General features: G+C 35.0%; 1 protein-coding gene across 1 annotated transcript in view; it reads left to right on the top strand.

Annotated features, from left to right (window-relative positions):
* The first annotated feature begins 319 nt into the window (after positions 1-319).
* Positions 320-23,808, top strand: part of LOC123668316 (MAP kinase-activated protein kinase 2) — a 33,869-nt gene continuing 10,380 nt past the window's right edge. The window contains exons 1-2 of the mRNA XM_045602075.1: positions 320-670; positions 23,003-23,128. Coding sequence (XP_045458031.1) covers positions 578-670; positions 23,003-23,128 — 219 coding nt within the window. The 5' untranslated portion in view covers positions 320-577. The remainder of the gene's footprint in view (positions 671-23,002; positions 23,129-23,808) is intronic.

The following is a 23,808-nucleotide window of genomic DNA, read 5'->3' as shown; positions in this document are numbered from 1 at the left end:
CGTGTCTTCTCTATCTTACGTGACATTGGCGAAATCATTTGTGCTGTTTTGGTACTAGTGAAAGCCATTAATTCTAAATTGATTCATATTTTTTTTAATGTAAAGCTTACAGTTCATTATTCTCTAAAGTCGTAAATTAAATTAAAGTCGCAGAGTAAAGGTTTTCTTTATTTTGTTTCGTTTCAAAAAAGCATTTTATATGCTTTTGTTAAACAATAAAAATAAAATAACATTTTAATTATGAATATTAAAATTTTCGTATATTTCCTATTGGCAACTCTGTACAAAAATTCCAATATGAATGTTTAATTTTATCTTTTATCAGTTGGCAGCCGTGCTCTTCGTAAGTTCGTATTTCGTACGTCGGACGAAATCGACGAGCTGTGTTGCTCAACTTAATGTAAGATTTGTCATCTACGAGGAATTCATATTAAATACACTTAATTTTCTATAAAGACTACATTATTTCTTTATTGACTGTATCGTGTGTTTATTAGAATAAACGTAAACAGTGTTTACAAAAGTGTTTTGTGAAAAATTGTGTTAAAAGTTTAGTGTGAACTTTAGTTTGTAAAAGATGAATATTATATCAAGAACACCGAAAACAACGCCTATAACGGATGACTATGATATCTCTAACACCGTCCTCGGCCTTGGCATTAACGGAAAAGTGAGTTTATTAAACAATTTTGCTTATAACCTACATATACGGAAATTTGATTTAAATCCCCTTTTGTTTACATGTATGACGTAAATGTACGGAATTAGAATTACTGAAGCGTTTTTTTTTTAATCTACAATGCGACAATTCTAAAACGTACGTTTATACAGATTTTTAAATACCGCGGCTATGATGTAATTGTAGGAAAAACAGGTACTAGTAACGTTAAACATTTTAAAGTTGCGACTCATTTTAAACTATTACTAACACTATTTTTGATTTAAAAATATTATTAAACAACTTGCAACTACGTTTTTACGTATTTACTACATAAAATATTACTAAGTTGTAGTAATCGAAATACTTAAATGAAAATATATGTATATAAAGAAACTTATTCATTCAAATACTTTTTACTACAACAACTCATTTGTGACATTGTATGTGTGTATTTTAATACAATACTAAGTTCATCCTGTTTATATTATATTATATGTAGATTGAAACGTTTACGAAGTATTTGAATACACATTTCCTTAAATGATACATTTCATATACATAAATGTTAATATAATTGTTTATTTATTAAAATTTGCTGTGTTAATTATATTTGTGTGTGAGAACACCTACATAAACTGCCAATACAATTTAGTCATTCAATTTGTGTAATTAGTGTAAGGAATATGCATTAGTTTTATTTTAGAACCTCATACCTGACTCATTTTCAAAGTTTATATTTATATGATCAAAGTCCACATGAATACACTTGTGAATATTTTGTGATTGTTAGGATTATTTATATTTAATACTAATTGACTTGTCAGACAGAAAATTCCTGATATTTTCTATGCCATTTCCTTGATTTTCATTTTAGATCAATCTGTACATAAACTTAAAAATTGGCTAGAATTGATTCAATCATTATTATATTATGTATTCAGATTATATTATGTAGATTATTGAGATGTAAAATGAGTATATGGAGTAATCACTAATGTTGTCATTGTTCAGTTGGTGTTTTAAATTACTTTTATAATAATATACATTTTTTTTTAAAGGGTAACTGCAAAGTTTCTTGCTTATTCTTCTCTGCAGAATCTACATGCCAAATTGTCCCCAATAGCTTTATCTTTAACTATAAAATATTAAAAAAAAAAACTGTTATTAGTAATTTTAATTTCTATAATATCAAATCAAAAGTGCTATTGAAGTCTACTTAAATAATTTTCGATTTTGATTTGATTTTCTTAGGATTGAGAGCTAGACTAATTCTTGTGTCTTCATGACCACTCATCTCTCTTTCTCTGAAAAAGCAATACACAAGCTCGTAAACAATGATTAATTCTGTCATTAATTTTTAACTTTGAAAATAGTGAAAATAAATTTTCTCAGATATGAAACTGTAAATCTGTATGCTATGCATTTCTGTCAAATACAGCTGTTTTCAGGAATATTAGCCACACATATTTAAACTACATTTTTATATTGTATACAATACACATACATACAACTATTGGTCTAAGGAATTATTTTATCAAAGTTATTGTATAAAACCAATTAACTATTTGAAGAACATACAATTTAATTTGGTTTTATTGAATGAAATGAAAATATTAATTTTTACTAAGATGAGATTACACAGCCACAGTTCAAAAAAATATTATTCAAAAAAAACACAACAAACAAGTTCACAAAAATAAAAGAAAGTTAAGGTATAAAATATATATATATATATAAAAATATATGTATAATAATAATAATAAAAATTTACATCTTAACGTTAGGTACTTTACAAACTTAGGTAATGGTACCTAGAGTTATCCAACCTTAACTTAGTCACAATATTTAATTGGCATTACATCCTGATGTCTCGGTAGACATTACCTTCCTATTATATCCTCGGTTTTATTAAATATTATAATGAATAAAATAATGTCCCTAGTGTAGGCTGAGAGAAAAAAAGCCAGAGGAAAAAACTTTTGGTACTCTTTTAAAGTTTAAAGTTAAAGTCCTAGTTTTAAAAATTTAATCAAAAGCTGATGTTTATCATGTAGTCACATTTAAATTTCATCGAGATCTGATAACTACTTTTTGAATAATCTTTGATAACGCGTAGTTACTTGACTATTTTTTACGTTGTATTACTTGACGATGTAATTGAAGTCGGTTTTTTTTCGTTTGTCTGCAAACACAATTATATTATATGTATAGATAGCTTACCAGAGACGTTGGTCAATCAAACATTACTCTCAGGGTAGGTTACGTCAGTGGTAACATTACTGTTTCAAAATTGCAATTTTTCTGTGTGTGTTAAATGTATTTTCTATAATAATAATAGTATTTTTTAGGCCTTATATTGTTTCTTAAGTAGTGAATTCTAATGAGATAGATAAAAATATACTTTTTTGTTATTACTTTATATGACATTACAGTTTTTTATGACATACATTAATATCATCACTCAAATGCTTTCAAATGTATATCTGATATCTGTAGGCGCCAACTGATATAATTTTCTTATCTACATTGACACTAAAGTGAGAACATGACGTGAGAGTATCAATAATTCTTGTATTTGCTAATACTAGTAATTTTTTTCTAAGCCTTGGGGCAAAAAACGTTTTTAACCGACTTCCAAAATTGGAGGAGATTGACTGTATATTTTTTAAATGTAGGTACCATAGAACTTTTACTGGGGTGGATAGATTTCGATGATTCTGGTCATGTGCTCCCATTTAAATTTAATCAAGATCTGACAAGTACTTTTTGGGTTTTATTTATTAATTCTTAATTATCTCACAATTTTTGAATTTTCTTTACGTATGCTTGACCTGGGCAGTAATCTGGTGAATGCGTGACGAAAGCATTATGAAAAGTGTGATCAGGTGAGGCGAACGGAAGTTAAGAGGGATATTTAAGTTATATGTAGCTAAAGAAGTTTATTTCAGTCGTGTGGTCTAAAGCACACTCGTTTTTTTTTTTTTGGTAGCTTGTCGACCTACTTTGTATTATATACCTCATACCTTTTTAACGAGTGTATAGATTTTGATGATTCTTTTTTTTTAATCAATAGCTGATGCTTGTCTTGTGGTCCTCTTTAAATTTGATCGAAATCTGACGATATCTTTTTGACTAGTTTTTGATAATGTGTATTTATTTAATGTATATTTTATTTTATTTTCGTCTACCTACATTATATTTACTTTTCGATGTAAATTGAAGTCGGTTTTGTATTGTTAGCGAGCATATACAATTATTTTTGAATTAATCTAGACAAGGCGAACTTCGTACCTTTTATACATATATATATATATATTTTTGACATATTTTTTCTTCGTGAATATATTAATTTTTTTTTTTTATATTAATTTTGATTTAACAATAACGAACACAAGAAAAAGATTTGTCCAGGTTGATTCAGTCGTTTAGAAGTTTGGGCGTAGCTATTCGTATTTATAATCGCGAGTTTGATTCCCGCTAACGGCAGATATTTGGATGTATTCTAATATTTGTTTCTGGTATGTGTGTATATGCTTGCGGGACTCCCCGCCGTGCCTCAGAGAGCATAGGTCCCAATTGTTATAGGCGTTAGCGATCGTTACTAGTGATGGAAACTTTATCCATCAACTCGAAATGAAGCAGCGTGGTGGAGTAATCTCTGATCTTTTTCATATATATGTATATTAGAAGAATTGAAGGAAGGAAGCGTCGGTATAGACCAAAATCAGAAAGAGCTGCTCATCAGTATGATGTTTTATATAGGCTGATTCAGTTTAGTTTAGAAATTGAATGAGTATTTTGCACATGTACCCAGAACAGACAGATGACGGCGTACTTTTAGTGAATAATGAGCCACCTTTGCGAATAATCAAATGAATCACAGGGGATAGAGAGATAATGCGTGGTCAATAACCGTACGACAAGATTTCATTGAATGCTTCGACGATGTCTCACAATTACGTAATATGTTATGTCCTTCTTAAAATCTCTTACTCAAAATATACTTCGAAAAAGGCTTGACAGTTATTTTAAATCATTGTACTTTTCATACAACTAAGGTGGGAAATAAGCTACCCTTATAGATTAAGGTGGAATATAGCAGGGTATATCCAACCCTAAATCTAAATCTGGAGCAGCCTATCTGGTGAAGTATCTCAACCTTACGGAAGATCTCAGCTAAATAATACTGCTCTCAAATAGTGGTACGTTCCTGTGGTGAGTGAGATAGCTTCGGGGTCGGATTTGATGGTTAGGGTCGAAACCTGCTTTCGATGCGTCTGGCGTTGCAGGCGTCTATAGGCTACGATATCTTTGTGTGCTGACCTAGACGTATAAAAAAGTCTAGTCTTGCTGTCATCACAGCCTATCGCCAGGAGCTTTGGAGACCTAACATAATATAAAAACATGCACAAACACCCAGAGCACGATAAACATATGTATGAACTTTTGACATTTTCTCTTCCAAGTTTTAGAGCGGGGATTTGAACCCATAGTCGCTAAAGCAAAATCCATTAGCTGTAATCACGCCCTATCAAGTCATTCTTTCTTCGATAAATTTATTTCAAGCACAAAAATTAAATCATATTCAGAAGTGAAATCTTTTGAAGATACGCAAAAGCTTTGAAATGTCAATGAAAAATTTAATAGAATGATTTTATCCGTGGGCATTCGTACAAAGATTAACGAACGAAAATAAAAGGGACGAAACTTACCTTAAAAATGTTTTATTGCTCACCCTTGTATCTCCACTCAAACGCATCAAAGACTCAATCATCAAAATGTAACAAAAATAAACTTCAAAAGTGTATTAATATAGATTAATTTAAAAAGGAAGCGTCTGGAAAGGGAGGACGTCATTTTATTTTTAAAAATAGACTACCTGTGCCCGCGACTTCGTCCGCGTGGAACTTGAAAAAAAAATTGTTCGATTACAAAATAAATAAATTTCAAAAAATATAAGTAGCCTCAGTTACTCCTTATTACATCAGCTATCTGCCAATGAATTTCCCGCCAAAATCAGTCCAGCCGTTTCAGAGATTAGCCGGAACAAACATACAGACAGACAGACTAAAATTGTAAAAAATGTTATTTTACTTTATGTACGTACCATGTACCTTATGTATGTACCGTGCATTCATAATATGCATTTAGTTAAAAGAGGTTATTTTAATATTACAAACAGACACTCCAATTTTATTTATTTGTATAGATACTGATATCTAGTAAACCGATAAGTATAACCTACTTTTTACTGGAGTTACACTTTTGACGTAAACTCTGTACTGATTGTTTGAAAGTGAGTTGGCGCAGCGGTTACAGCACTGTTGCGCCAGCGGTTGCGGGTTCGATCTCCGCACATGACAAACATTCGTATAGTTCATATAAATATCTACGATTTTATTTTTGTGTTACCCCCACATTAGGAATTCTAAACATTTTTGAATATCATATCAAAACACGGTCAGTCGGAGACGCGGGTTCGAATCCCGCTGGAGCGGTCAATTTTTGATATGATATTCAAAAATGTTTGGTCTTATAAATGTTTGTCGTGGTCTGGCCATTTGATCTCATGTATCGTGTGTTTTCGGACCCCCGACACGGGAGAAAATCCTACTGGGCGCCGTTGAATATGAAGCGTTTATTCATTTACTTAGTAATAACTAGCGGCCCGCTCCGGCTTCGCACGGGTATAAAATATATAGCCTATGTCATTCACTGAAATAATGATTAAAATCGATCCAATAGTTTTGATTTATTCATTACTGCCCGTGGCCCGCACGCGTTAACATTAGAGTAAAACAATTCTTTCCCTAAACAAGAAAAAAAGATTTCCTGCTATCTTTGAAATATCTAAATTCATACACTACATTTTTACTTATTTTCTTTATACATTTTTGGAAACCTTTCTGGAATTTCTTTTATACATATAAACCTTCCTCTTCGATCACTCTATCTATTAAAAAAACCGCATCAAAATCCGTTGTGTAGTTTTAAAGATTTAAGCATACATAAGGATATAGGGACAGAGAAAGCGACTTTGTTTTATACTATGTAATGATTGTGTTAGATATCTATCGCTAGTAAGAAACAATTTAGAACCATTAATTTATAAAAAACAGAAAACGGTTTGTTTTTTATAAATCAATGTGTGAGATCAATTATTTATTCTTGGGTCTGCCATATTTTTTTTTTTTTGTCATTCAGTTGAGTATTTGTCACATACGATTTAAAAGATTTGTAAATCTCTCTTAGTTATGTAGTGTCATGTATTTAGGGATATAAGGGAAGTGTTTAATCAAACCAACTCATATTTTTCATACTACATAAAATTACTAATCTTTAAACACAAAACGGTTTAATAGAATTAATAACTAGTTTAGATTCAATCAGACGCCGCGTTGGCGCAACAGTTACAGCCATGGATTGTACCTGTTGCGCTGGCGGTTGCGGGTGCGATCCCGCACATGACAAACATTTGTATTGGCCATACAGGTGTTTGCCGTGGTCTGTGTGTTTGTTCAGTCCTTATGGGTCCCACCGTGCCTCGGAGAGCACGTTAAGCCGTCGGTCTCGGTTGTTATCATGTACATCTGATAGCGATCGTTACTCATAGTAAGAATATATCCGCTAACCCGCATTGGAACAGCGTGGTGGATTATGCTCTGATCCTTCTCCTACATGGGGAAAGAGGCCTATGCCCAGTTGTGGGATATTACAGGCTGCAGCGTTAGATTCAATCGGATTATTATTAGACTTAAAACGAGTATCTCTAATCTGCCTTATGTGTTATTACAATTAAAATTAACAATGCAAATAATAACCAAATTCATTTACCTTATTTTTGGAAGCCGATTAAGAGAGCTAAGAATTTCGCAACTTTTTTTTTTGTCATAAACTGATTTGCCATTTAGCGATAACCGTACCTTGGCACAATTTACGTAATTCTCGTGACGTTATTTCACAATGTGACGCGTCACGCAGCCTTGGTGAACGTGTATGACCGTATATGTGACGTAGGAAACGGTGATTAATGATTTCTTATAAATAAACATTCAAATATATACTAATAGTATATTACACATTGATATTTTTGTCTACTGGTATGTTAGTATGAGTTTTGCGTGATTTTTTTAGTCATACTATTTTTAGATAGATAATTTGTTGTGGGGTATGTCCGCTAATGATAAATGTATGATTTTAAGTCCGCCTTTTGCTCAAACATTTGTATGATTGTGCAGTTAACTATAAGTAAGTAGGTATATAAGCGCATCGAACAACTGCACCCAATGGCATATATTTTTTTTGCTGTATACAATAAATACATAACTATTTATAATAAAACAGCAATAGATTCAATTTTGTACTGCAAAGATATTTTTAATTTTTATTTTTGAGTGTTATTTTAAGCCATAACTTATTTTTATTTTCATTTATACTTTGTCTGTTTTTTGTCTACACATTATGTCAAAATTATCTGCTGAATCAGTTTGACAAAATGTTTTGAATTCATACAATGAGATAAGCCAATAATACCTTTTATTCCGAAGTTTTGTATTGTTCCTTTAAAAGAAAGGAAGTCAAAATCTATAACGTGTAAAAATTGCAGGTAGTACAATATTGTAAGAACATCGTTAAGTAATAAAAAGTACATTGACATCCATAAAATTATAAGTCAATATAGGTACCTAACCTATAAGTCAATATAATGTGCATATCCTATCTACTCTCTTTAATATCCTACGTGATCCAAACTCTCCTTCTTATCTTCGATCCCGTTTTCACTTCCTACCCTCTCCTAATCGTTCCAGGCGCCCTGGCATTACAACAAAGCTGGATGTACCAAAGTGCAATACAAAATTCAAACTTAATTCATTTACGGTACGCGCCTCTATACTGTGGAACAAACTCCCAGAAAGTATCCAAAAAAGTCCTTCCCTTGTCTCCTTAGAACGAAAATTAAAGGAGCACTTTATTTCTCAAGTCAATTTACAATCATAAGTATATAATTACCTTTCTATTATGTTATGTATTTGTATGTATTTATGTGTGTATGTATGTATATGTATATATATATGTATATGTATGTATGTATAAATGTAAGGTATGTGTATATATGTATGATATGTCTGTGTGTATGTATTTATACTTATAAGTTTGTAATACATTACAGTTATTCAACTATTTTCTCAATATTGTTATTTCTTGCACTGTGTCCCCCGCTATATGACACTCTCTCTCATGACCATTGGTTGACTGGAAGAGATCTCTTTTAGGGATAACTCCACCTTTGCTATCAACTATATATGTAATTTTCTGTATATTCTGTTCTTAAGTGCAATAAAGTATATAATATAACCTAAGCCCGCATATGAACGCAATGAAAAGTTGTGCCTACCCCTATCACAAGTATATTATAAGTTTTTTTTTTTTAAATACCTAAACAAGTGTTTGACGAGTAATGAATGAAGAGTATTATCAATATTTTGTTTACGTATCTGACCCTTATATTTATAACATTAAGAACTAAAATACAGTCCCGAATACACACTTGACATATTAGACCAAGTACTTGATTATTTCTGTGACTCATTGTATTGATTTTTTTTTCATTCTACTATCTCACAATCTTTTGTTTAAGTCATTGTAGTGGCGCCTTCGATATTAATAACTTATCAATAAACACGTACAGACAAACACCTCACCTCTTTCCTTTTTTAAGTAAATAAAAAATTAGGTGTACTTTTTTTAATGCCATTGTCTTGAAAGGTTTTAAAGTATTGTAGGGGAATATTATTGGCTTTTAGAAATTCACTCAATCACTTCACCCTATCGCAGTCCACTGCTAGATATAGTCCTCCACAAGATCGCGTCAAAAATGGCGTGAACTCATCTGTTTTGCCCATTGTCACCACGCTAGGCAGGCGAGTTGGTGACCGCAGGTTTTGCTTTGTCGCACCGAAGACGCTGCTGCCCGTCTTTGGCCTGTGTATTTCAAAGCGATGCCGGGATAACCACCCAACTGCTGTCTTTGAAATACACAGACCGAAGACGGGCAGCAGCGTCTTCAGTGTGACAAAGCCAGCCCTGCGGTCACCAACCCGGCTTCCCAGCATGGTGACTATGGGCAAAACACGTGAGATCACGTTTTTTTTGGCGCGAACTTGTGAAGACCTATGTCCAGCAGCGGACTGCGTAGGCTGATGTGTGTAGGCTATATAAACCTGCACAAACAGAAGCATCGCAAGCGCGTTGCCGACCCTACCCCTGAAGCTTAAGTGTTCTGGCTATTTATTACACGCAAGAACAGAACACTACTTGAGAATACCTAACTTTACAGAAACTTTACAGAAGGTCAAGGTTGGACTTCTCCAGTTTTTGAGCAGAATATGTCCTGTTTTGTCCTCTATGATTGAATCAACAATCATTTGTTATGATTTTTTGTGATTTTTAGATTTTTCTATATCATTTATCTCGTAAAGTTTTCAGAGATACAAAAACAGCTTACTGCGTAATTTCTGCCGCAATATTTATCCCCAGCAATAAATATTTACACAAGATAATATCTATGTGTTAGCAAACGATACTCATACGACTTTATGTGTGTATTACGATAACGCGTTTTCGTCACGCTTTTCACGCGAAGGAATTTTTTTTGTCTTTACGTAAAATATTTGTTCCTGTTAGTATGCGTTATTGATTTTTTTTTTGATTTTTTAATTTTTTTTTTATAAAAAAAATTGACTATAATTTACATCAACTAGTACAATGAGAAGGCATATACGCATTATTGGCACTCATAACGTACTCGTCAGACCTCTTTCAAATTTAAATAGGGCCACATATATTATGTTATGGGGTAATAACACACGTAAAAAGTAGTTGAATTGAGTGCCACCTTCTTTTGTTTTGATGTCGGTTAAAACTTGCTCACGGAATCGTTCAATTTCGAACAAATCGAATGCATTTCATAGTTTAATCATAAAAATCCGTTTTTAGATTACGTTCGCGATAATGATTAGTCGCGCTGTATTTCATTCGAAATAGCTAATTTTATAATGTTTGACAATTTTTGAAAAGCGCTTTTTGAAAACTGCGATGTTTGCCAATACTTCTCTGCAGAATCTACATCCCTAATCTGCTTTACATTTACCGTAATTAATTTGTTACAGATTATTTTATTATAAATAATAACTATCCGACTACAGCAAAACCAAAAGGAGGCTATAATTTTAGCAGTCCATGTATATAGATGTATGTTCGTCTGTTCTCTCATATCTCCCAAACTACGTGTCATATTTAGACAAATGAGGTATCACTGGAAGCGTCTTAATTTTCCGCAGGTTATGGTGTCATATTATATTAAATGTGGCATCCTCAGTAGAACATAAAGTGACGTAAGTACTAATTTTTTTTAGTAGTAGTCGGTTTTAGTTATCAATTTTTTCTTTTTGAAGTGAAACTTCTTTACGAACGCCTGACTTGGGGAGTAAGCTGGGGAATGCGTGACGAGAGCGTTACAAAAAGTGTGATCGGGTCAGGCGAACGGAAGTTGAGTGGGAGATATGAGTTAGATGGAGCTAATGAAGTTTTACTTCAGGCGTGTGGTCTAAAGTATAGTTTTTTTTTTTTTTTTTTGTAAAAATGACTGTTCAAAGGTGCTTTTGATGCCGTATTGCTCTTTGTTTTGATAGGCATCAAAACAAACTTGAATAAGAAATTTTTGAGTTTTGTTAGAAAATGTCAAAGCAAAGCGGTAGCAATACAGAAGTAAATTCTGTAGAGTCTGTAGTTATCCACTGTTGGGCACAGACCTGTTCTATAAAGAAGTTTGTGTACATTTTAACAATAATTGAAGTTTTAATTTGTGAGATGACGATTTAAAAGTGATTTTGAAGCCTATTTAAATAAAGTTATTTTTTGTTTTGATTTTAAAGGTGTGATGCATTCGCCGATTTGTTCGAAGGTCAATCGGCGAATGTATCACACCTGCGATGTACCTTAGTTTCGATTTTTGTTATCAAATGTTACCATTAAATATGATTCATGAAATTATCCTAATCACCCTCTTGACGTCAGAACTGATAAAAAGTTTAACAAACATCGTGTGACGAAAGATTAATGTTTTATAAATGGGGGTATTTTTAACGGATTCCAAAAAAAGTAGTATAATGTTATTAAAATAAAATAGTACCTAAATGAGGATGTTCTCAATTCGAATGTATTTTTTTAACCGACTTCCAAAAAAGGAGGAGGTTCTCAATTCGACTGTATTTTTTTTTATGTATGTTACATCAGAACTTTTGACCGTGTGGACCGATTTCGACAATTTTTTATAATCGAAAGGTGGTGTGTGTCAATTGGTCCCATTTAAATTTATTTGAGATCTAACAACTACTTTTCGAGTTATATCTAATAATGCGTTTTTACTTGACGCTTTTTTCGTCGACCTACGTTGTATTATACCGCATAACTTTTTACTGGATGTACCGATTTTGATAATTCTTTTTTTGTTGGAAAGAAGATATCCCTAGTTTAGTATCATGATAAGAAAACCAGGATCTGATGATGGGATACCAGAGAAATCGAGGGAAACTCTTAAAAATCCGCAATAACTTTTTACTGGGTGTACCGATTTTAATAATTTTTAATTTAATCGAAAGCCGATGTTTATCATGTGGTCACATTTAAATTTCATCGAGATCTGATAACTACTTTTTGAGTAATCTTTGATAATGCGTTGTTACTTGACTATTTTTTCGTCGATCTACGTTGTATTAGTCGTCGATGTAATTGAAGTCGGTTTTTTTTTTCGTTTGCGAGCAAACACAATTATTATGTATGTTATTTCATAACTTTTTACTGGGTGTACCGATTTTCGTGTGTTCCAATTAAAATTTGAGCTTGGTTTGACTAGTACTTCTTGAGTAATCCTTCCAACTTCCAACTACGTTGACAATGTTCATATTTTAATACTTGCCGATGTAATTGAAGTTGGTATTTTTGTTTGAGAACAAACAGAATTATTGTTGTGAATAATGATCACGTGCTAATAGTGCGTGCTATCAATAGTGATGCTGGCTTTTATCTTAATACAAATATACTTTATACTTTGCTAAAAAGTTATCTTTGTTTGAACGTTCCAATCACATGCAATTACGCCGTCTGATACAAGGTAAATGATATTGATGTTAATGTTTTTTTTACTTCTTTATACTAGCTGTACAAGTGTGTATCTACGTGTGATATTCCATATTTTGCTCCCCTTCCCCTACTAGTAAGATTAGTCGTTTGCCCAAAGATTTTCTGGAAGAAATCGCTCTGTTCGCGTTTAGGCCGCCTATCTACCATTTGATTATTTTTGTTTATTTAATTGAATTTTAGTTACCTTTTGTATTGGTGTACGAAAATGTGTACGAGCTGTACCGCGCGCGTTGCTACGCTTTTTTTTCGTTGTAATAACTCAGAAACCTTTGTGGGCTCATGCACAACAATTTGCTGAAGATTATGACATGATCAAATGCATATTTTACTATTGTATAAAGGACATACAGACAAACGTTCATTTTTTATATATAGATTTAAATTTTCCAAAGTTTTGACTATTGTCTGTCAGACATTTCAAATTTGGTTTCTGTCGTAAAAACATAGAAGCAGATCTGTCAAATTCTAAACTTCTAAGTCTTACTAAAAATTTCATCCAAATTGACTTACCTTCCGGTCGGGATCTTGTTCGGACAGTTTCATATCTTTCAAACGTGCATTAAATTTTTATTGTCGCTTGATTTCAACATTATTGAAAAAGTTAAAGTTGAGAAAGAGCTAAAATGAACAAAAGCTCCAAATTATTGATGATGATGGAACCTAGACCATCGTATTACTACCATAAGTTCCTACTACTAAGCCAACCTTGAATTGCAACTTCGCAAACGGGTACAAATATATAAATGTTTCGTAATTTACAAGAATCACGTCAGAAAAAAATATATTTTATAAATACTTAGACACCCGAGGTTCCAACTTCGGGTACTTTCCTTTATAGCCAAGCCCTACATGTTAATACGAATTTCAGCGAAATCGAAGATGGAATAATCATCATCATTATCATTTCAGCCGATCACAGTCCACTGCTGGACATAGGCCTCCATAAGCTCACGCCAAAAACGGCGTGAACTCGTGTGTTTTGCCCATTGTCACCACGCTGGGCAGGCGGGTTGTTGACCGCAGGGTTGGCTTTGTCGCACCAAAAACGCTGCTGCCCGTCTTCGGCCTGTGTATTTCAAAGCCAGCAGTTGGATGGTTATCCCACCATCGGTCGGCTTTAAGTTCCAGGGTGGTAGTGGAACTATGTTATCCCTTAGTCGCCTCTTACGACACCCACGGGAAGAGAGGGGGTGGCTATATTCTTTACTACCGTAGCCACACAGTAGATGTAATAATATGTAATTGGACCAGATACTTTCAATTTCATAACACGCCAAACTGAGTGACAGTTTATCGGCGGAATTAACGCTTGTCAACATATAGGTATTATACAATATTCAATTTTTTTTTTAACTAAAACATATATTATAAAATTTTATCAAATGTAACTATCATTTATTTAAAATAATTAAACAGTTTTAAAAAGGAAAACTTAATTAAACTTACAAACTTAAAAACTTGAAAAATCAATACTTTTGGCGAACTCGGTAAGTAATAGAAAAAGTCGCAGTAAAAAGCTATCTCAGATATAATTTTTTTTTGTAATAAAACAACGTGTCGACAGCCGGCTAAACAATTATTGATTTATGCAGTCTTAAAATGGTTTCTTTGAAGTTAACGATGATAATCATTAATTTGTAAAAAAAAACTACGCAGAACGCTAATATGTACTCTTAGTCAAGTTTATATTTAAACATACAGGGTATAACAGATGATATATATAGATTGAGAAGGTCGAATATTGTATACGAATAGCGGGTGTAACGGTTTTTACAAGAAATTATGAGTCAGCATGTGTAAAGGAAGATGAGTTTCCTGTTGTTTATTATTTGTATTTGAAGTTATTTTCAATTGATTCACAAATTTATTGTAGATGATAATAATAGTTTGGTAGGTTGTGATAGTGGCTATAGATGCAATGGCAGGAGGATGTTACATACAACAGTTAAGTACAATGATATACATCCGAATGTAAAATTCTAGATATCTAGATGACATCCGACGGCCAAGATAGATGTGATGGCAAAAGTCTAATGATGTCTACCAGAGCATTGCACAAAATTTAAATACTATTTTAATGGTTGATGGCTTGTAAAAACTATAGACAGGACTCATCATCATCTTCCTGCCCTTATCCCACTTATGTAGGGTCGGCACAACATGTTTTCCTCTTCCATTCCTCTCTATTATTCGTCACTTCAGTGCTTACTCCTTTCTTTCTCATATCCTCACTCACACAATCCATCCATCGCTTTTTCGGTCTGCCGATCGCTCTTCGTCCTTCGACATTCATCCCTAACATTCTTTTACCGACATAGCGGTCATCCCTTCTCATTACATGCCCATACCACGCTAACCTATTTGCTCCTCATTTTCTCTGTCACGGGTGCTACTTTCAAACTTCCCCTTATATACTCATTTCTAATCCGATCTTTCCTCGTTACTCCACACATCCATCTTAGCATTCTCATCTCGGCTGCGTGCACTCTTCTTTCATCCGTCACTTTTGTTGCCCAACATTCCGATCCATACATTACGACAGGTCTTATGATCGTTTTATAGATTTTCCCCTTAAGTTTAAGGGGCATTCGTGGATCACAAGCTGTTCCAGAGACCTGTCGCCATTTCATCCATCCCGCATTTATTCTATTTTTCACGTCACGGTCTATGTTGCCGTCATTTTGTATTAATGACCCAAGGTAGCGGAAGTCGGAGCAGACTGGTAGGGATACACCATCCAAGGCAATATGGGAAAAACCGGACGAACCGCTGAAATCGCAGAACAAGTGCTCGGTTTTAGACCTACTTATCCTCAATCCCGCGCCCTCCAGTCTTTCCTGCCATTTTCCCAGTCTGCTCTGTACCTCAAGGACATTATCTCCGACAAGAACAACGTCGTCAGCAAACAGCATACACCAGGGTGCTTCCTCCTGTATGTCTGATGTTAGAACATCCATTACCAAGAGGAATAGATACGGGCTTAAAGCCGACCCCTGGTGCAAACCTACAGCCACACTGAACTTGTCAGTTACCCCGGCTTCGGACCGGACGTGGGTGCTAGCTCTATCATACATCGCCTGAACAAGTCGTACATACTTCTCTGGCACTCCTTTCCCTTTCATAGCCCACCACAGAACCTTACGGGGGACTCTATCGTATGCCTTTTCCAGATCTACGAACACCATATGTAGGTCTTTTTGTGCGAGTCGATATTTTTCGCAGAGTTGGCGGAGTGCAAATATGGCGTCCGTAGTTCCCCGGCCCGGCATAAATCCAAATTGGTTCTGTGTGACCTCACATTCTTCTCTCATTCGTCGCGCTATCACTTTCTCCCATATCTTCATACTATGTGACATGAGCTTTATTCCTCGATAGCTGCTGCAGTCCTGTATGTCACCTTTATTTTTAAAAATGGGCACCAGTGAACTGTAGCACCATTCCTCGGGTATGACCTCTTCTTGCAGCAACTTATTGAAAAATAAAGTCAGCCACTTCCATCCATCCGCCTTCAAAAACTTCCATACTTCCGCTGGTATACCATCTGGCCCAACTGCTTTTCCATTCTTCATACTCTGCACTGCCATCTTCACTTCCTCTATACTTACCTCTTTCACCATTCCTTCATTACTTCGTACATTTTCTAACACTCCGCTCCATTCATTTTCTTCATTCATCAAGTTATTAAAGTATCTCTTCCAGCGTTCTTTTATTTCCTCATCGTCCGTCAAAATCTTCCCCGCTTCGTCTTTTATACATTTCATATGGTTTACATCTCTTGCATTCATCTCTCTCTCTCTTGATATTCTAAAAAGATTTTTTTGACCTTGTGGGCTCTCTAAAAAATGATACAACTTATCTTGAGCCTTGGCCCTTGCGATAGCGACTGCTTTCTTAGCCTTCTTTTTAATGTTTTGGTAATCTGATCTTTTTATTTTCTTTTCTCTGTCATTTCCATCTTCCACTCTTTTCCATTCTTTGAAAGCATTCTTCTTTTCTTTCAAAATCGTCTGTACTTCCTCATTCCACCACCATGTATCCTTCCCTATCTTCCTTTTCCCTTTCGTTTCCCCTAAGACATCCCTTGCCACACTTCGCACCCACGTTGCCATCTCATTCCAGCACTCGTTTACTCCCATCCCCACCATATCTCCCATCTCTATCATTTTACCAACCACTCTTTCCCGGAATTCTGCAGCCACCTCCCTATCATCCAATCTGTACCATTTCGTTCTAACTGGGGGCTTCGGGCTCTTATTTAAACTCTGAACTTTCAGAGTTAAGTCCAGGAGCAGTAGCCTATGCTGGGAGACGAGACTCTCACTCGGTATTACCTTGCAGTCCTTGGCCGATTTTAGCCTGTTTCTTCTTAAAAGAATGTAGTCAATTTGGGTAGAGTGTAGACCACTACGGTATGTGATAAGGTGTTGTTCCCGTTTTTGATAAAATGTGTTGGCTATTGCTAAGTCAAAGGCCAAGGCTGCTTCAAGTAGAGCTTCACCGTCTCGGTTCCTAACTCCGTAACCTCTGCCCCCATGCACCCTCTCATACCCGTCATTCATCCTTCCCACATGTCCATTAAAGTCCCCCCCAATGTATATTTCCTCACACTCTGGTACTTTCATTATTACCGCATCAAAATCCTCCCAAAATCTTTCTTTCATACTGTCATCGCATCCCATTTGCGGCACATACACACTAACGACATTTAAAACCGAGTCTTCAATCAACAGTTTTACTGCAATAACTCTATCATTCACTCTTTTCACATCCATCACCTTGTTCTTGAGCTCTCTATCTAACACTATACCTACGCCATTTCTTTTCCCATCACAGCCGCAATAATAAAACTTATAACCCGCCCCTATTTCTCTTGCTCTCTGTCCCTTCCACTTCGTCTCCTGCAAGCACGCTATATTTATCCGTCTCCTTTCCAAAACATCTGCTAGCTCTCGTCCTCTCCCAGTCATCGTACCCACATTCCAACTGGCAATCCTCAAGCTCACCCTCTGGACTCGCCTCTTACGCTGCCCCCGTCCCTGGTGCAGCAACCCTTGTCCATTTCCCACAGACGCCGGGTGCTGCATCTGCGCGTCGCCTGTGGGGTACGCCCTAGCATTATCGCATACTCTAATTCCCAAGCTCATGTTGTAATGTGATTTGGCTTGTATATTTTACGACCGGCCGCCTGCCTGACATCAACCCTCCTTGGGAAATTCACGGTAAGAACTATAGACAGGACTACATAAAACTAAAGGATATCCTTTATGGCAGGGGTTCCCAAACTTATTTCGTCTACTGCCCACTAAGAGAATAAATCATTTGATTTGAGCAATCTTTTAATGAATATTAGTTGATGTTCACAAGTTGTAGTCGAGAGTTCTTATAGATTAAATGACAAATGGCCCCTCAAAACTCTACACAACGCCACCATTTTTTTTTCTAGGTCTATTACCTCCCCTCTTTAGTACTGCAGCGCCCACAAGGGGGCGTTATCGCCCACTTTGGGAAACACTGCTTTATGGCATAGATTAAATATTTATTCCATGATAGCATTTAAAAGATATTCGATTTTAGTCCATACAGAGCATAGCCGTGAGCCGTGTATATGTATGTATTTATGTAGGTGTATTATTACAGGAATGAGAGGATTTAATTAATACACAAACAGTTAAATTCTCTTGAGGTCTCGAAAGTTTCGAGAGTTGAGGGATGTTGTGCAGCGTAAAATATAAGATAGGTATCAAATATATGTTTGCATTTTGTTTTTTATTGCATTGTCAAAATTATATATCGAATTACGTTTGTGACAGTTTCGTATTAAAATATATTAATGTATTTTTATAAAATGAAGTTATTGAAGTTGCTTCTTATCGGAATCAACTGATAATTTGTTATTTTGTCAAATGATAAACTTCTCGATAATTTTTATATATTATCATCTTAACTTGCTGGATCATTTATAACATTTTAAAGTTTATTCCGTAAAAATCGATTTTCAAACCAGCACCCCTCACCCTAAAAATAAAATAAGCCGTGTGAAAAAAATATGAGTAAAATCTGCTGAACGAGTTAACTCCTTACGTTTTTGTTAGCGCCATCTATCGGAACATATGTTACGTTTTCTAATAATTGTTATTTGATACGTTTGTTTACTTTTTAATGTGGCATTAAGCTTTATAGTATATTATTAGTACTATCTTTTATAGACAAGTAAGCCTTTTTGTGCTTATTTAAACAGTCGATCTGAAAAAGAAAACTAGAGTCGTACGTCGGAGCTGTCACACACACTTTTTTTTAATTTTTTTTTTTCGTATTTCGGTATGTTCGATGTTCGTAATTATGTCCAGTAGTTATTTATTATTATACGCTTTAGCCTGTAATATCCCATTACTGGGCTTAGGCCTCTTTCCCCGTGTAGGAGAAGGATCAGAGCTTAATCCACCACGCTGCTCCAATGCGGGTTGGCGGATATATTCCCTACTATGAGTAACGATCGCTATCAGGTGTACGTGATAACAACCGGGGCCGACGGCTTAACGTGCTCTCCGAGGCACGGTGGGTAGACCCATAAGGACTGCACAAACACCCAGACCACGGCAAACACCTGTATGGCCAATACAAATGTTTGTCATGTGCGGGGATCGAACCCGCAACCGCTAGAGCAACAGGTACAATCCATGGCTGTGACCGTTGCGCCAACGCGGCAATTTATTATTAGTACTATCTTTTATTATTTTCGTAGGTAGGTTTCGTGGGTAGTTAAAGACTATATTCGTTACATATATGCGATAATTTAAAGTGTATAGTTGTAAAAATGTATAGTAGATGTATTACAAAAACGAAGTCCGTATTCTTTTTATACCACTAGCGTAGCAAGCAACTATGGGACTATGGACAACACACATGAGTTCCCGCCATTTTTGGCGCGAAATTGTGGAGGCCCATGTCCGGCAGTGGACCGTAATAGGCTGAAATGATGATGATGAATGTTGATGAATGATTATCGGAGATACAATCAGTGTATTGAAAGGCTGAAGTGATGAGCAAGCAAGCGCACAGTTCATCTGATGATAAGCGGTTACTGTAGCTTATAGAAACCTGCAATACCTGAAGCATCGCAAGAGCGTTGCGACCCAACTCGCGACCCTCACCAGGAGCTCTGGCCGCCTAACTAGCCATCACAGGAACACAACAATACATTTCTTTTTTTAATTTATAAATTTTTGATCCACGGGCTCAAAATGCCCGTGCCTTTGTTTATCATGCATTCATTATAATACCACAGGCGATTTTTCACAACAGTACTTGAGAGTTGTATTATTTAGCTATGATCTTCTGTAAGGTTGAGGCATTTCCCCGAACGGGCTGATTCAAATTTTGAGCAAAAGATATAGTTCCCAACCTCAATACAAACATAATTAAAACATAAGTTTTAATTATGTTTTTAACATTTTAGCATTATTTTTATTGTGCTTTTAGCCCTCCTTTTTTACAATTCTTTAATGCATTGTGCAATAAAGTATTAATAAATAAATAAATAAGTACTCATCTTAAGCGCTCATAGGCAGTCTTACTGCTATTAACAATCTACCAGACAGCATTTATTACCATATCCAAAGATTACAAGGATAAAAAAAATTCCGCTAATTTTTATAAGACATAAACTATATATATAATAATTTACGAAATAAAAATACCATTTAACTTTCTTTACCGCTCCTCTTTTTTACCGACTTCAAAAAAGAAGGAGATTCTCAATTCGATTGTAATTTTTTTTATGTATGTTACCTTAGAATTTTTGACTGGGTGGGCCGCCGGCCGGGCCGATTTCGATGATTTTTGTTTTAATCGACAGATGGTGCGTGTCATGTGGTCCCATTTAAATTTAATTGAAATGTGACAAGTATTTTTTGGGTTATCGCTAATAATGTGTATTTGCTTGACAATTTCGTCTACCCACGTTGTATTACTGGTCGATGTAATTGAAGTCGGTTTATTTTTTCGTTTGCAAGCAATCAATTTTTCTTGATCATATTATATATGTGCGAATATTTCCTTATCAAACTGTCCAAAATATTTTATTTCCGATATGAATAACCAAAAAGAATAATGATTTTCTTTATAAGAAAATCTAGTTCAATATCCAAATAATTTTGCGATAGCTATGTCTCAATAGAATACTTAGAAAATATATTTTTTGTTGTTTATAGTTCTTAAGTTATAATGTCCAATGTTAAGTGTGTGTGTCAGATGTGTGAGTTTACGTTTAAAAAATATTCCATTACATTAATTAAATTTTTATTAATTAAAATAAAACTCTAAAGTCAAAACAAAATTGACGCTAGCTATTCCTATCGATACAGTAAATTCTGATATATACATATGATAATAGTGATATAAAAAAACCCCTAATTAATGTTTATATGTTGAGTGTATGGTCATCTGGATCGCCCTGCACTATCATACGATTATATCATCAAAATGAGTGTAATTAAAACTGTAATAAATAATTGTTGTAGTACCACACAAGTAAAGTAACATTTAAATTAAATGTAATTTAAAGACTTGATGCGCAATAAGAAAACCCAGTTCAGAAACGTAATTTAACTGACGTCAATATAAACAAAGTATCTCCCGTCTAAATGTCTTGTGTGAACCCGTGTTTCTCGTAAAGATATAATAAGATGTACTGAGTCATGCAGTTCGATGAATGGAAATACAAAGACTAATTCTAGGGTAAATCTTTAAAACTAGTCCCTTCATTTTTTTTTCAGAATTAAGGTTTGACCATAACTATGCACATAATATCTGATAGCACCAAAATCGTTTTTTTTTTTATTCGTTATTGTCAGTACAAGGTTTGTATAACAGAATATATAAAAAATCATATAATCACTTAGAAGTATTAGACTGCCAAGAAAGTAATTTCGGTTTACACCAGTACATGGCGGTTACAGCTCTTTTTTTCATCATTTTTGTCAATATATTTTTTTTAAGTGGAACTTCTTAAGGCGCATATTTGATGAAGTGCTGTGTGGCTACGGCACTAAAGAATTTAGCCACCCCCTCTCTTCCCGTGGGTGTCGTAAGAGGCGACTAAGGGATAACAAGGTTCCACTACCACATTGGAACTTAAGAAGCCGACCGATGGCGGGATAACCATCCAACTGCTGGCTTTGAAATACACAGGCCGAAGACGGGCAGCAGCGTCTTCGGTGCGACAAATCCAGTACTGCGGTCACCAACCCGCCTGCCCAGCGTGGTGACTATGGGCAAAACACATGAGTTCACGTTATTTTTGGCGTAAGCTTGTGGAGGCCTATGTCCAGCAGTGGACTGTATAGGCTGTAATGATATTTAATGAAACGGCAACGTTTTTGTCGATGGCGTTGGAACGGAAATCTAAAGCTTTAGATTTGTATAAAAGAGACCGTGGCCGTTCCATCCGTAAAAAAATTTTCTTCATGCGACTAAAAAAGTTTTACTTCAATAATAATGTCATTAGATGCTGTGTCTGTTTGTGTGCGTGTACCTCTATCTAAATTCTTGATAAACGTTTTATATAATTGTTATAATATTCTTACGGGTTTTAAAACTTGAAACGAAATAATTTCATATTTGAGAAACAGTCATGTAAATATTTCTATTTGAAATTTTCGAAGCTTAATTAGAATTTTACTAACATTACGCACAGCAGGAAATATCCCGCTCAAAATCTAGAACAGTCCGACTGGGGAAGTAGGTACCTCGATCTTATAGTAGATCACAACTAAATAATGCTGCTTTCAAGCAGTGTTGTGTCCTGTGGTGGGTGAGACGGCTCAGAGCTCCTGGGGGTAGGGTCGGTGACGCGTTTGCGATGCTTCTGGTGTTACAAGCGACTATAGGCTACGGTAATCGCTTACCATCAAGCGTTTGCTAATCTAGTTCATCACTTCAGCCTATCGCATTCCACTGCTGGACATAGGCCTCCCCAAGTTCGCGCCAGACATTATGGCGTGAACTCATGTGTTTTGTCCATAGTCATCACGCTGGGCAGGCGAGTTGGTGACAGTGACAGGGTTGGCTTTGTCGCACCGAAGGCGCTAATCTAGTTGCATAAAAATAAATTACTTATGATATTATTTCTGTTATCGACAGGTAGTAGAATGCAAGGAAAAGAGAACAGGCATGAGGCGAGCGTTGAAGGTGTTGCACGACAGTTCAAAAGCAAGACGTGAGGTGGAACTTCACTGGCGGGCCAGTGGCTGTGTTCATATAGTCGAGGTAGGTTTTGATTTTGTATAGAAAAAAACGGGACTATACATTACATATTATTACCCCATACCCATTTTATATATTGAGGTAGAGTACAGCAGGAAATGTCTTGCTCAAAGTCTGAAGCAGTCTGACTGGGGTACCTGAACCTTACCGAAAATAACAGCCCAATAATACTGCTTTCAATTTGTGATCCATAGGCTACCGTAACCGCTTATAATCAGGCAGGTCGTAAGCAAAAAAATATATATTATACTAGCGTTCGCCCACTGGTCAAAATTCGACCATAATTAATTTAAATTATAATTTTGAACATTATTAAGGTTCTGTTGTCAAAGGCTTCTATGATAATAAACAAGAGTATGTATGCGTGTGTATGTCAAATACATGGTAATGTGTGTAATGTTTTTTTTTAATGATTTAATAAATTTTTTATTTATTATCGATAAAAAAATCATAATAAAAAATGTATACCCGACTAATCATTTTCTTTATATACAAATCGAATATAACTTGAAATTAATATTTTCTAATAAGGAACTTCGTTCCTATCTGGTGTCCCACGACACCACACGGTTTTCTTTTTTGTTGTTTAAGAAAAACCACAATTATTATAGATATTTTACCGATGACATTGAAACATTTACTACACCATTGTAATATAACCCAATCGACGATAATCTTTTTAT

The sequence above is a fragment of the Melitaea cinxia genome, chromosome 30 (genome assembly GCF_905220565.1).
Source record: "Melitaea cinxia chromosome 30, ilMelCinx1.1, whole genome shotgun sequence".
In the NCBI taxonomy this organism is placed as follows: domain Eukaryota; kingdom Metazoa; phylum Arthropoda; class Insecta; order Lepidoptera; family Nymphalidae; genus Melitaea; species Melitaea cinxia.
Note: the sequence above shows the minus strand (reverse complement) of the source record. Positions and strands in the feature narration are given on the sequence as shown.